Source organism: Aplysia californica, unplaced genomic scaffold, assembly GCF_000002075.1.
Source record: "Aplysia californica isolate F4 #8 unplaced genomic scaffold, AplCal3.0 scaffold00043, whole genome shotgun sequence".
NCBI lineage: Eukaryota > Metazoa > Mollusca > Gastropoda > Aplysiida > Aplysiidae > Aplysia > Aplysia californica.
This window is the reverse complement of record NW_004797313.1, coordinates 1,882,840-1,898,140: the sequence shown is the minus strand read 5'-3', so window position 1 is coordinate 1,898,140 and position 15,301 is coordinate 1,882,840. Positions and strand designations below refer to the sequence as shown.

Genomic DNA, 15,301 nt, shown 5'->3' with positions numbered 1-15,301 from the left:
AAAGGAGGTGAAAGGAGACAAATTTAGAGAAGAAAATGTTTTGGTCGCTACCCGGATTCGAACCCGGGACCTTTGAATGAGAGGCGAACACCTTAACCTCTAGGCCACGAGAGCCCCCCTAATAGGTATTGTCATATACCAAACTGATGGGAATAAATAGAAGAATATGTTTATATCAATAACAATGACCTATAATCTGTTTGTATTGCATTTTCCCTCTGACAAAAACGAATGAGAAAAAAAAATTGCGCAACAGCTCTTAGAAAATTTCAACTTACCTCATTTTCTCAGCTCTACAAGTCCTTATAATCCATAGGAATCAACACAACATTGTAGCGATATGACCCTAGCATACATTTATGCAAGAATTTCATAAATTTAGTTGAATATCTTTCTTTGAAGAGCCTTTTTATTATACCAGGCTCCGTGTTGTTTACCCTTAGATCTAGCCTACATCGCGACAACAAAACAACGATTTTTGCAAGAATTTCGCGGAGTTTCAATCGATATTGGTGCTCAGAGATTGAGGTCAGGTTTGTTTACAAGTTCCACTTCCTTTCGACAACTTAAAAAGTAGGAACTATGTTAAAAAGTGCACATTTGTTTCGGATTTCGTTGAGCTGCTCACAGCAGCCAAATGGAGGCAGCGGATCAACTCAGAGCCGCTGCCAGCGGCAGAATAGACGAATTCAGTTAAACAGCCGACCGAAATCGTAGATCTAGGAACCCGATGTTCCTTTCGCGCATTGCGGCTTTTGAAGTATTGAATAAACAATGAAAAGCAAAATGATTTAACCAGCTACGGTGATTCTACTGAAAAATAATGGAGTTTTTTTAAACACCTAGTCCGTGACGACACGACTGACGCACAAGTGATCCGAATTGTTTGTTTATTTACAAACAAATAAACCGATTTCTTGAGCAAGTTAACCTTTCTCAATGACAAATAGCATAGGATCAAAGCACACGTAAAAATAAAACACCCAAAAATACTAAATTTTGGACATTCTTGGAAGTTTGCATTGGTGTGCTGAAAATGACAGTCCAGGAATCACTAAAAAATGAACATTTTTGGCAAAACATTTACGAGCTCAAGATTGTAAAGCTGACATGGGGTCTGAAACTGCTAATGCAGGTTCTACATCCTATATTTGACATGTGTATAAGTTTTGGAATAATAAATACTAGTACATCACATTTTATGCACACTAATGTGAGATGTGTGTGTTTTTCCCAACGTTTTGGCAATGGCTCATATATATATATATATATATAAAAAATTTTTAGCTTTGTGCTATACCATGAACGTCGCGAAAGTTTACAAAATTTGCCGCATTACGTGCCAATCAACTGATAATCAACTAGCTCTAATTTTTCTGTAAGATATAGCCACAAGCACTACATAGATGTAAATTTGGGAGTAAAAAATTAGCAAATATATATGTGAGGCAGCGTGGTGGAATCAGGCTCTGGTCAAAATAATCAGAGTGAAGAAACTTGCATTTTTCCGCAGGTTTGTGAATTTTTATCAAATTTTTGTTTTTGGCTCCACACCTTTCATGCCCTTTCAAGAACTCATTTCTGTTTGGATTTTTCTTAAAAACGTTGATTAAAGGAACAAAAAATGTAAATTTTCAGTTACCGCGGACTCTTAAGCTAAGGAAATAACAAATCTTTGTCGGCCATTTTCTCACTAATTTTTCCTCTGAAAACAGGTGACCCCCACCTCCTTCATTTGCAAATATCTCGACTTGTATTCAAGATAAATGGATATTTTTTTCATTTAAATAAAGACAAGTGAACAAGATTTAAGATGACACCGATAACTCTTCATGCCCAAAAATTGACGAGTGCCTGATTCCACCACGCTGCCTCACATATATTGATACCAAATTTGCCACTATTACTTTACTGTTTGGCTTGCAAACAATGGATAAACACAGGTCAAGTCCTCCGGGAGACAGCGTGCTCTTTCAAAACCTAAAAACAAAAATTATTTTTAAAAGACAACAAATTTTACTTTTTCACTTAAATTTTCAAATTTTTGGAAATTATGGATAAGATGTGTAGATCTAATATAAGGAATGAGGAAAGTGACACCATTGAAGATCCGGGGTCCAAATATGATTCCATGAGTGGGCTAGATCTAGACAGGGAGTCCACCAACAGTGAGGTATGAGACTGCTGTGCTGACTAACGAGCTTAGCTGAAAATACTGACCTTACAGTAATTAGTGTAGGAATGCACACTCCCTGGCAATGATAGGGTTATATATAAAACAAGTAGTTGATCTGAAGAAAAATGTTTTTTTATATAGAATTGGAAATTAGATAATATTTTGTTCCCTTTGAACCATAGAGGATAAATCCCTCAAATGTCACCCGTTTAATTTTTAGAATGGTTATAATTTGTGTGTGTGTACCTCAATGAAACATACATAATTGTGAATGTTCAAGAAGGGTTATTTTTAACTACTTTTGGTCTAGTGTGAAAGAGTGCTATGTTTTCATCATTTGCAATTGACACTGTGTCATCAACTCATGTGGTGGCATACTGACTTCGGTTTATCTGGGATAGTGCTTGATTGCTCACTGGGAAATGAAAGTGGGTCATGGATAGAACAAAGGTGCGGGTGCAAATTTGCAGGAACTGAGTTGAAGTCAAAATTTGCTTTTGCATTTTTTGTCAGTTATATTGAGAGCTCAGAAAGTTTGGTTGATAATTGATAATGGGAACTTGTACCCAAAGTATCTCCAAGGCAGGGGGGGTGGTTGCTTGTGATGAAATGAATCTGAAGTAGAGATAGTAAACTGAGGGCTGGAGGAAATTTGGACTGAACAATATTCTCTCTATTCTGAAGCAATTTTCAAGAGTCCATAATTTTTTAGAGCGTTTTACTGGGTGCAAGCGCTCAAGAAATATTTGTTCAACATTCAAATTTTAGATGTTGGAAAAAAGCAAGAAAAATTATATAATGTAAGTTCAATTGTTAAAAGAATAAGCAGTTGTTTTTTTTCACCTGTAAAATCGTGCTTTCTGGGCTTATTACAATTTTATTAGCTTGTAGAGGGTAAAATTATAAAGGCATTCTGGCAAATTAAATCAGAAAAAGCTTTTGTACCTTGTACTTTTAGTGAAACGGTTCTGGATTATTGTTTTCTTTTTGATCACCGATTCTATTTCAAGTTCCCCTGTACTCGTAGTTTTTATTTTTTTCTTCTTTGCTTCCAGACTTTTACCCACACCTTCGGCCCATACCTACTACACTTTGACATTACCATTAACTTTTTACGCTTTTGGTGATACCCCCTAGTTCATCGTGGTCTTTATTGATGGAAAACATTTGGCCACCTTGCTGTTGAACATTATTGATCTTGTAGTGTAATAATACTACTGTGTTGGTGGAGAACCCTTATCAGCTAAATTTAGCAGTGCTCACTAGGTCTTCCTCTGACCTTGTCATTGCCAAATCGAAGAGTGGAATTCAAGTGGACCGTCCTCTGATTTATCATGTTTTTATTTTCAGCAACCAGTGATCTTGACGGGATCTAACCTTGTTGGCTCGGCTTATCACTGGGACATGGACTACTTGTGTTCCAACCTTGGTTGTGGTCAATATACTGTGTACACCTCTAGCTCAGGAAAGTTCAAGTACTATGATGAGAAGAAAATGCCTGAGAACAAAGATTTCAAACCACCAACTTCACACACAGACATGACCTTCCAGGAATTTGCTGCCAAATTGAAACAGGAGAGAAATAATGAGAAGGAAAGGTAATAGACTGGACTGTCTTCTGTGTTGAATTGTATGACCTTTAGAATCAAAGTTCTATTTAGGAATAGTTAACACATTTGAGCCTTAGCTATTTTAAGCCCAACAACTATTTCAGCCTGACAGGTTTGGGGTATGTTGAAGAGCAACCACAAAAAGTCTAAGAGCTATCATCATTTTAAAAATTGTCACAAAAGTAACTTACTGTTTACTCTCTCTGTACTGTGCAGGTTGTCCCTGGCCACTTCTTCTAACTTTGACATACCTTGGCCCAGGGTGATTGCCCCAAAGAAAGAAAGAAGTGCTCTGATAGAAAAAGAAATCTGCGTTCAATGTGATAAAACAGTTTCTATTTTACGATAATATTTTGAAATGGCAATGTCGGGGGGGGGGGGGGGGGGGGGGGTCTTGCATACATTTTTTACTTCCAATTTGTATAATGGAAAATTTCTGTCACACTTGAAATGAATAGCACCAAGACCTTTTCCTTGCTCCCTTAAACAGAATGTACCTGCAGCAACCTTTGAATGACACAGTAGGCAAATGGATTGTCATGGATTTCACTAACTTCAATTGGGAGTGGGCAAATCAACAGCAGAAGACCAACAGATGGGGCCCTTTGACCTCAAACCTTTTGCTTGTTGGAATGGAAGGTAGTGTACTTTAGTTTGAAAAGTAACTTTCAACATTGCAAGGATCACATTCATACATAATATGTTTACTCTTCTGGTTGCTTAACTTGCTGTCAATGAATTTTTTTCTTACTGGCCCTAGTATATCTTTATTAAAGACCTTGTCTTTTTTGTATGAGGTAAAACTGAGACATCAGTGTAAACTTGGACTCTTCGAAAAGTAAACAGTTCTTGAAATATATAGTAATATCATTAGCACATTGCAGCATACGAAGGGACAAGTTGCAGGGTTATACATGATAGCCAGCTCACTGACAGGTTTGACGTCAAGACAGACTGGTGTGAGACAGGGATATTTACTATCACCTTTCCTCTTCATATTGGCAGTCAATTGGCTGATGAAGAAAACCACCAGAGGGCTCAAAAATGGTATAGCTTTGGGTTTTCAATCCAAATGTGAAGTCAATTCTGTTGTATAGATATGAGACATGGAACGCATCACAGACTTGCATAAATAGGATCCAGGTTTTCTTGAACAAGTGTCTAAGAAAGTTACTGAGGATCAGATGGACAGACAGGGTCACCAACGAGGAAGTATTATGGAAAACAAGACACATCCCAGTCAAAGATGTGGTAGGAAGAAGGCAGTGGCGATGGATTGGACATACTCCCAGGAGGTCAGGCAGCTGCATAACAAAGAAAGTGTTGGATTGAAATCCACAGGGTAAGAGATCAAGGGGAAGACTGCGTTCAACCTGGATAAGAATCACAGAAATTGATGTACAGAAAAGAAGGAAGACATGGAATAACATCAAGAGGCTAGCCCAGGATAGAGAAAGGTGGAAAGTGTTTGTCCGTGGCTTATACCCTGGTGCAGGGTGAGAAAGGCAATGATGATGATTGCAGCTTAACAAATATGAATGGGACCCCTCATTCAACTCGGACTGAAGAGTTTTGACTGATAAGGCTACTGTCTTTGTAAAATTTTCCAAGTTATTGATTACTTTGATAGTGTTGGTTGCCTTAGGTTTTTAGTGTATGCTTTTCCATGGTCCATTCAGACTGATTGATTAATGGATTTTCTCTGTACTGCCACCAGGGGTGATCACGCCTGCCCATTATGATGAGCAAGAGAACCTGTTTGCCCAGATTCAGGGTTACAAACGTTTTTTGCTCTTTGACCCAGACCAGTTTGAGTGCCTGTACCCGTACCCCATTTACCACCCACACGACAGGCAGAGTCAGGTCTGAACCTTTTTTTTATCTTCTTTTTTTTCATTTCTCTTCTCTCCTGTCTTCTTCCTCTGTTTCCTTCACTTTCCTCCTCTCTCTCACCCCCTCTCACTTCCCTGGCTTCTCCCCATCCTCTTCCTCCATTCCTTTTCTTGTTGATCTTTTTCTCCTTTTTGTTGTTCTTTTTTTCTTTTCTTCTTCTTGCTCCGTCACAAGGTTTTATAATAGAAAGGGGTAAAACAGTGCTGAGACTATGTTAGGTTTTAAAAGTAAATACATGACAAAGAGCACACCTGCTAGTTTTGCTGCAGGATCTAATAACAAGCTTTTCTCGTTGTTGTTTGACATGAAAGTGTGTCATTCTAAGTGAAATTGCATGTTGCTGAAGATTGTATACAGAAATTATACTTTCATTATAGAATGTTTTGAATTCTATGATGAAGATCAGATATGCTTGCAAAAATATGAACTTTTAAGACCTTTTTTTGGAAGTCATTTGATATCCTCTCTGGCTGTTGATTTGATAAAAAGAGAGTTCTTATAACCTTATCCTTAGCTCCTAAGGATATGCAGAACTGTAGGGATGAGATGTACTTATTAAGAAATGGGAGTAGAACCTACTTATATGAGGATTATGGGAATTTCATCATTTTTCCCGCAGGGTTCCAGCTGAAATTGAAATTTTTAACCCCCATGTTTGCCCATCGTTACAGGTTATTTAAAAAAATAATTTTCGTTTTACTGTTTCTATTTCAGGTGGATTTCGATAATCCTGATTTTGAGAAATTCCCAAAGTTTGCTGATTTGAAAGGATATGAAGGCATTGTTGGTCCAAAAGATGTACTGTATATTCCAATGTACTGGTAAGAATTGTCCTGTCTGTCTGTCTGTCTGCCTATCTGTCTGCCTGCCTGCCTGCCTGCCTGCCTGCCTGCCTGCCTGCCTGCCTGTCTGTCTGTCTGTCTAACTGTCTGTCTGTCTGTCTGTCTGTCTGTCTGTCTGTCTGTCTGTCTGTCTGTCTGTCTGTCTGTCTGTCTGTCTGTGTACTCTCTCTCTCTCTCTCTCTCTCTCTCTCTCTCTCTCTTTCTTTCTTTCTCTCTCTCTCTCTTCTCTCTCTCTCTCTCACACACACACACACACACGCACTCACAATCGTACGCACGCACACTCTTACTTTGGTGTGTGGGTGGTTGGCGGGTGCTCTGATGTGGTTTGCTTCTTCTTTCCTATCAAAGATCTATTGTCCTTATCTCCCCTTTTTCTTTTTTATGTTTGTTACTCTCTTGTAACACCTTTAATCTTGTGGCACTCATACGGCCTCATGCAGTTAGGAGCGCCATAAAACCTCTACTAAAAAAAATCCACTGGTGTATTTAGTATGCACTAGTAAAAGTACCCGTTCTACGAACGGAATAATAATGAAGAAGTATTAGGAAAGATAAGAAGAGGAAAAAGACTGAAAACAAGAAAGAAATGAAACATAAATATTTTACCATGAATTTATCCATGTAACATCCCCTCTTGACTACCTCTAGGGGTAAGACTTCTTCTCCTCTTCGAAGGCGTGGTATTTTCTCCTAAAGTTCCAGCTCAATCACTTTAAAAAAAAGAGTTAGGCTAGGCCTAGGCTACATGCCAATTGTTGCTTCCTAGAAGAACCTAATCTAGATTCTAGATCTAGCCTAGATCTCGAAGGGTTATAAACACATAGGCCAATAATTATTGAAAGAAGGAGCCCAGGCCCATAGATAGATCTAAGTTTCGAAATTCACATTTTTTAACAACCAACAGGCGTCACAGATGGCCTAGATTTCTTGATCTTTTCACAGCAGGAAAAATACACTTTCACGAATACTTTCATGATTCTTGATCTCGATCTAGATTCACCGACAGCGTAGTTCTAAACTCTATATCTATTCACAACTGGAAACAATCCACGTTCAATACTTTCATCATTCTTGATCTCGATCTGAGATTCACATATAGATCTAGCCTAGATCTAGATCTAGATCTTAGAATCTATAATGCACAGCAAGAAAAATCCACTTTCAATATTCAATAGGTTATCGAAATATAACAGATCTAGATCTAGATTCTACTTTCATTTCACGATTCTTCTTGAACTCGATTTACTGTGCACAAAATACACTCATCCCTCGGCGTGGGCGCTAAATCAACTGCAGGAGAAATCTACTTTCAATACTTTCATGGTTTATCTTGATCTAGATTAGATATTAGATCTAGAGACATAGATCTACACACGAACACACTGAACACAAAATATCCTTCAGCGCAGTTCGCCGTGCGTGCTAAATCCGCTGCAGGAGAAATCTACTTTCAATACTTTCAAGATTGTATGAATCTTGATCTAGATATTAGATCTAGACATACACACACATGCGACTACAAGCAAGGCGTAAACCGGGCTGAACCTTTGACTTTGACCCATGAATACATTAAGTAGGCCTACGGTAGGCTACTCTTGGGGTTTTCAACGACACCCTCCCTGTCACTCTCACCACCCTCCCTCTGCTGTGTTTTCTGGCCTCCTCTATCTCTTCCTTTCACTCTCTCTCTCTCTTCTTTTTTTTCTCTCTCTCTCTCCTTCTCTCTCTCTCTTTATCCTTCTCTCTCTCTCCTTCTCTCTCTCTCTCTCTCTCTCTCTCTCTCTCTCTCTCTCTCTCTCTCTCTCTCTCTCTCTCTCTCTCTCTCTCTCTCTCTCTCCCCCAAGGTAGTGTAACGAACGAAAAAGTCCCCACTTTATAACATGTATTACTACTAGATTCTTCTTCTCCTTCCTTTTCTTCTTGTTCTCCCCCCTCCTCTTCCTCTTAATCCTCTTGCTCCTCATCCTTCTCCTCCTCCTCCCCCTCCTCCTCCTGCTGCTGCTCCTCCTCCTCCTCCTCCCCCTCCTCCTCCTTCTATGAGAGCTTCAAACCCCGCTGTCAAAGGCGTGAGACCGAAACCGGGAATTCCCGTAAATCTACTTAATGTACCTAACTGGACACAAAATATCCTTCGGCGCTGTCGGCACTCCGCACTGAATATACAATGTTGAAGCAAATGATGGCGATTGCTACAAAAGGACTGAATTTTAACTTAAAATGGGCTTTCTTCTTACACATTTGATCTTTATGAAAATACAATAGTGCAACACAACGTTTCAAGTTATGGGTACTGGCAAAGTTTCATATTTTTTCAGTCTGTAGTTTCAGAGAATATACTGTTCGCAAAATTTGGCCTTAGCTCCATTAGTAGTAAGATGCCTAACCCCCCCCCCCCCCCCAAGAAATCGAGCATTCTGAAATTGTTTTGTTTTTCTCCATTCTTTTTGTTGTCTTACTTGGCTAGCATAGTTATCTCAGCTCTAAATTATTTCACTTTGGTGTTTTACAGGTGGCATCAAGTTGAGTCTTTATCAGGCCATGGAGAGACGATCTCTATCACATTTTGGTACAAGGTCAGTCAGCCATTACTTTTGTCTTTGAAGTTGCTTTTCAACTGGCTCCTCTTTTTTTTTTTTGGTCCTCTCTATTCATATTGCAAGTAAATGCAGCTATGTTTTCTCTTATAAATATACTTACATATTAACTGTTTAGTTTTTTTTTGGCTTTGACATGTTGATGTGGAGTGTTAAGTAATGTGTTGGAGAAAGCGAAACCATTTTCAGCTCTTGTCCCTGAATTGGACTGATGGTTGGAGGGGCTGTCTTAAGTGAATACTGTGCCTCTGAGCTGCTTCAAGAGCTTTCTTTATATTATTTGGAAATCAAATGCAATGATGGAGACATAGTGTGAAAATGTTTTTTTTTTAAAGAGAGAATATTGCCCTCTAGGTATTTGTTCTTCTACTATCTGACAAAGATTAATCAGGGAAAAGTATTTTGTCAGCTGGACTTGTATTGTGTAGGTAACTTCAGGGTGGAGTCGGGTGTCTTCCCTCTTTGGCGTCACATAGATTAATGTTAGATAGAGGTATTTTTAGGAGTGATGTCAATAAAAATAATAGATGTCTTTGATGTCTCATCAGAATAGGAGAATCGATTTCTGGAATGTGTAAAAAAAAGTTGAACTTTGACATGGTCACTATTGACTCTATGGCTCGATAAGTTGAGCTGAGCCATTAACCTCATCTCCACATCATCGACAAGTGATCATCAGAATTTTTATGTGAACTGCAATAAAGACATTTCCTCAACACTACACTTGTATTCTATTAAACTAGAAAAATCTTCAATATAGAAAATTCATTCATGGGCTCTTTGTTTTTCTGACAGGCTGCTCAGACGATGAAGGTTGTGTACCCTCTGACAGCTGGCCAGAAAGTGGCCATCATGAGGAATATTGAGAAAATGATTGCAGAGGCCTTGAACGACAAATCTGAGGTGAGCTTATAGTTACGGCAAGGTATAGAATGAATTTAGCACCCATTTCTGTCCTGTTGGTAGTTTGTGAGTCAAGATCTTTTTTTAAAAACCCATGTACAGGAAGACTGAGCCGAAAGATTGATGGGCAGTGAAAACTTCTCAAACTCCCCAAATTTCTGGATGCCCCATTCGGGGTTTGGGCCATTGTTGCCTGCATAGCGGTACAGTGTAATTCCATCTCTCCTTACAAAAACTTCTTTTACTGTTTAAAAGACTAAAAATACTTACAGCTACGCTTTTTGTGGGACGGGAACTTTAATGGTCAAACAAAACAGACTTTTGATGCTTTCAAATATCATTTTGTACTCAAGTATATTGCAGAAGCTAATATAGTCTTTGAGATGTGGGTCGTGGTATTTTATTTTAATTTAAATCTTAATTGTAGCTGCTAGGGTGTTATTGGAACAGAAATCACTTTTTATTGTTTTAACATTGTAAATGCCTTGAAATTTTTAGTCTCAGACAGTTGACTTTTGTTAGTTCCTCACTAGAAATGAGAGCGGCATGTATGAAAATGTTTTCCTTTGGAATTTTTCTGGTAAGAGAGGCAATTTCTTATATACCATGACTATGGTTGACAGGTTTTGGTCACGCACAGACTCAGTGCTCAACGATGTATTGTGGGAGAGCTGAGGGATTCGTTCTCTAACAATATGCAGCCTTGCTGCGACTATTATTTTATTTCTGATAAAAATTATCTCATAAAATAAAAAAATCTACTCTTGTTTTGTTTTTGTTCCTGCACAGTCACTCATGAGTTTTGGCCTTTTGGCCCAGTGCAATGTTGTAGTATTAACAGGTTTGTCATAGGTTTTGGCAGTTTTATGGAAGTCCGTTTAACTCATTTTACTTTCTTTCTTTCAGATGTCCCCTTTTATGAGCAACATGGTTCTAGGGAGGTATACGTAACACATTCCCCTCTCCGTTCTACCTCAGGAACCACATTATAATGTGTGAGCAGATCATATTTTTTTCCATTGCATATCAGCTGTTGTGATTCCATGGACTTTTTCATGTGTGTCGAAGAGTTTGGATGCTTTGCACTGAAATTCGTGGCATGCAGCTCGGACTATGGTGCTTTTTTTTATTGGGAATTATCCATTTCAGTGGAATTTTGAGTGCCCTTTACAGGCCTCGGAGATGCCTATGCCGTCTGCAGTCAAAATTGGATGGGGTGAAAAATAGAAACAGTGTTGTTATCTCAGTACATATTTATATGTGTGTGTGTGTGTGTGTGTGTGTGTGTGTGTGGTGTGTGTGTGTGGTGTGTGTGTGTGTTGGTGTGTGTATGTGTTTCATTGTTAAGGTTTTGATTTTTCTCTATTGAACCAAAGACAGACTTGAAAATGCAATATGGATGAGAGTGTAAGTTTCGATGACATGTAGAAAAGTTGTAGTTGCAATTGGTATGTTAACCCACAATAATTTAATATGTTTTGCTTCAACTTCAATATAGATTTATTTCGTTGCAGGCAATACTCTGATTCCATGGTCACTGATTTTTATTTTACAAAATGCTGTGTTATATGTTTTTCTACAGTTGTGCTACATCAGCAAATCTGATAAATTGAATTAATCTGTGCACTGTAACACAAATTGTGTTTATATATGTTATAGCGTATTGATTGAAAGGTAGTGTATGATTGTTCCAAGCTGTGATCTGATGAATGGTTATTTTTCCTGTTAACATGTTGAAGTCAAAGATTTTTATTTGCTGCCAATGTATTTATTAAGATTGTTTTTAAAATTTTGATTTGTTTAATTTTCAATTTTCTTTTGAGGGAAGGAGGTATATTTTTATACTTTTTATTCTGACAATCGAACAACGTTTGCAAATGTGAGAACCTAGAGTACATTATATTTCATATCCTTTTAGCACACAAATACGTATGTCTTAGAAGTGTTTTGATGGTTTTATAATGGTCAACTTGAAATGAAAGATTTAATTTGTTTTCTTGGTATTAGGGCGTACACATTTAACCAGAATACTGATTGATTGTGAGGTGGTGTGAGGTGAGTTCTATTAGAAATTCTAATATTAGTTTCAGTTTCAACATTTGTTTACTTTGCAGATTGGATTTGTAAGGTCATGTCTACTTAAATTATGTGTGCACAAGTAAAAAAAAAAACATGCTTATGGTACGTTATATTTCCCAATTCGTTTGCCTTGTATCATGTTGCCAGCCAAAACTAATTATTTCTTATAGGTTGAGAGAGACAGAAAGAAAGTTACTTTGTGACCGTCGTGGATAAAGCTGAAATATTGATATTTTTCATTTTATGTATAAGATAAGAAAATGTTGCGCATTTCTTGAGAAATTCTAGTTTTTGTAAGCAAGTCTGCTTCAGTTAATTTCCACCTAATTTTCATCTGGACCCATTGAGATATGCCATCTTTTGTAAGTAGTTTGTATCTTCAGTTTAAGTTGGACAGTTTTGTTATTGTGTACCAATGGAAATCTCTTATTATCCTATATGATTCATCCATTTTACAAAATGAGGCACATCTTTGTCTGTTTCCTGGCTCTTCACATGTTGTAGAGGAAGATAACTTTTCCCAGCAATAAAGAATAATGACAATGACTGTGAGAGATTATGACATTAAAAAACCCTCTGTAATAGTAGGCCTACTAAATGCGTACTTATTTCTTGCAGGGTATTTAGCGGTTCAATTTTGTCTTTAAGTCACAACCATTGAAGAAAACAGTGATGATTTTAACATTTCTTTTGTTTGTTTTTTTGGCTATTCAATTATTATGTCCATTCTATATTATAACTTTAAGTGTTTTCTTTTGAAATCATTTTTGTGATGTTTTTGAATACCGGCATTTCTAATCAATATGTTACTGTGGAAACCTTTTGCCATGTCTAAGGTTTATAGAACCCACAGGATAAAATGTCAAGGGGAAGACCACGTGAAACTTGGAGAAGAGTCACGGAAATGGATGTGCAGAAAAGTGGGAAGACATGGAGTGACTTCTGGCGACTAGCCCAGGATAGGGAAAGGTGGAAAGTGTTCATGGCCTATTTCCTGATCCAGGGTGAGAAAGGCAATGAAGGTTTATTACTTCTCCTGATTTTAGAAAACATGTTGTAGCCAATTGTTATATATTTGTTGGTTTGTCATGGAAGCCCTTAGTACTCTGCTGGCTTGCAAAACACTATCCGCGGGTGGTCAAAAGGTGCCACATTTAGATCCTACTTTTTTTTTTCTCCCCTGCTTTAGGGTACTGCTGATCTACAGATTTTCTTTTGATGTTGTTCGCTGCATTGTGTCACGAGACCAAACGAAAGTGTTATATTGGTGCTAAATAAATATAAAAAAGTGCAACAATTATGATCAAAGTAATGAAAGAAGGCAGTCATGGCTGGAATCTGGGTGCTTCATTTTTAAGGGTTTTCTTTCCAGTGTTCAGATAGGTGAAATGTGTTCTTCCCTGATTTGTGCGATTTAAAAAAGTGCTAAAAAAACTTAACTGGTTGTGTGCAAGTCCCTGACAAGTGCCAAATTGCAAAATGGTATTTATCAGAGTCTTTCATCCAGGCATCCTTTTCTTCTTCTTCCTCGTTTTCGAAATATTGTCACCCTAGTTTTGCTTTTGGAATTGTGGAAAAAGTAATGGATTGTTCTGGAATCTTTTTTTTTTTAAATGTTTCTCTTTTATCTTTTCTTTTATGTGATTCAATATTTCTGATGTCTTTTTTCTTTATGATTGACTATTTCTTTTCTGCTTTGTATCCAGAATTTTTAGGAATGTTATTATGCTGTTTGATGACACCATGAAGGAAAATGGGGATGGGAAATAATGTTGGTGGGCAACGTCTTTGCTTTTCAATGTTCTCTTCTTTTTATACTCTGGTTTTGTTCTCATTCAACATAAGCTTTTGAAGAGCATATGTGTCATGATGTGATAGAATCAAGCCCTCCTCAAATTTTGAGCATGTTGAGTTATTGGTGTCATCTTATAGCTTGTTCATTTGTCTATCTTTGATTTTAAAAAAAGACTTATCTGTCTTGAATAGAAGTGGAGATATTTGTGATTGAATGAGGTTGAATCACTTAGTTTCAGAGGTAAAGTTAGCTTGCAAATGGCCGCCAAATTTGTTGATATTCTTAGCTTGAGAGTCTTTGGAAAGAGAAAATTAAAATTTTTTGTCTTTGATAAAGGTGTTCCAGTAAAATCCCTACAAAAATGTGTTTTAAATTTGACATAAAAGGTTTTCTGTCCAAAAAAAAATTCTATGAAAATTTTGCCAAACCATCAGAAAAATGATATCTTCGATTTTATTATTCTGGCGAGGGCTGATTTCACCACTATTCCTCACATATGTTTTTCCAGTTATCTGAATCTTAAGTCATATCAGTCATTCATGTAGTGAATGTTCTACTTTTAGAATTTAAGAGTCAGTTTTGCGCTTTATTACAGGTATTATTATGATAATGGATTGTATAACAGTACATAGTCTTGTCATGTTTGCTGGTCATCTTTGTGACACTAATTGATGTCTTGTTAAGATTGATCTTGATTGGTTTCAAATTCAAATGAGAGTTTTCAAATGCTTTTTGCAGCTGGTTTGGAGCTCATGTTATCCTCTTTCTGCTGGATCGGGGAAAAAAATATTTTTAAAAATCCTTTGTTAACAATTTGTGGGTGTTAGGTGGATGCACTGCTTAAGCCTGCCAATTATACTTCTCTTAGTGTTATTGTTTTTCTCTTCTGTTACCGGTAAAATGTGAATGTGGTGGCTATGGTTCTCTTTTGCTGTAAACTGCCCTTCATTATTTGGTGGTTTCTCTCTATAATGTTGATTTGCTATGTTCAAAAGTATGAATGTGAGCTGACATAACAGGATGAGTCTCTTGTGGTAGGCCTATTCTGATGTTTTAAGAGATCTGGCAACAATGATGAGGGGCTCAAACTTATTGACACTACTTTTTTAAAAAATAAATAATTTCTCAGACTTCCTATCTATAAATTTAAAACCACAACTGCCAGACTTATATTGAAAATGTTCTGCTCTATTTGTGTAACAGATTTCATGAACATTTTTCAAGTGTCTTTAGGCCATTCCCAAAGGGGGAACCATGTTCTTATGCACAGTAGAACTGTAATCGTAAATGGGCTGATTCATCAATGTCATGCTCATAACTGTGCCTGAACTACAACAGGGAACTGCTTCTTTTTCGTTCCTAATCCTGACTATCGTCATTTTTCCTCTACTTTGTGCTGTTGAAGC

General features: G+C 37.4%; 1 protein-coding gene across 1 annotated transcript in view; it reads left to right on the top strand.

Annotated features, from left to right (window-relative positions):
* Positions 1 to 12,194, top strand: part of LOC101851246 (hypoxia-inducible factor 1-alpha inhibitor) — a 17,212-nt gene extending 5,018 nt beyond the window's left edge. The window contains exons 2-8 of the mRNA XM_005092279.3: positions 3,527 to 3,774; positions 4,277 to 4,425; positions 5,504 to 5,649; positions 6,394 to 6,500; positions 9,034 to 9,097; positions 9,914 to 10,021; positions 10,928 to 12,194. Coding sequence (XP_005092336.1) covers positions 3,527 to 3,774; positions 4,277 to 4,425; positions 5,504 to 5,649; positions 6,394 to 6,500; positions 9,034 to 9,097; positions 9,914 to 10,021; positions 10,928 to 10,972 — 867 coding nt within the window. The 3' untranslated portion in view covers positions 10,973 to 12,194. The remainder of the gene's footprint in view (positions 1 to 3,526; positions 3,775 to 4,276; positions 4,426 to 5,503; positions 5,650 to 6,393; positions 6,501 to 9,033; positions 9,098 to 9,913; positions 10,022 to 10,927) is intronic.
* The last annotated feature ends 3,107 nt before the right edge of the window (positions 12,195 to 15,301 follow it).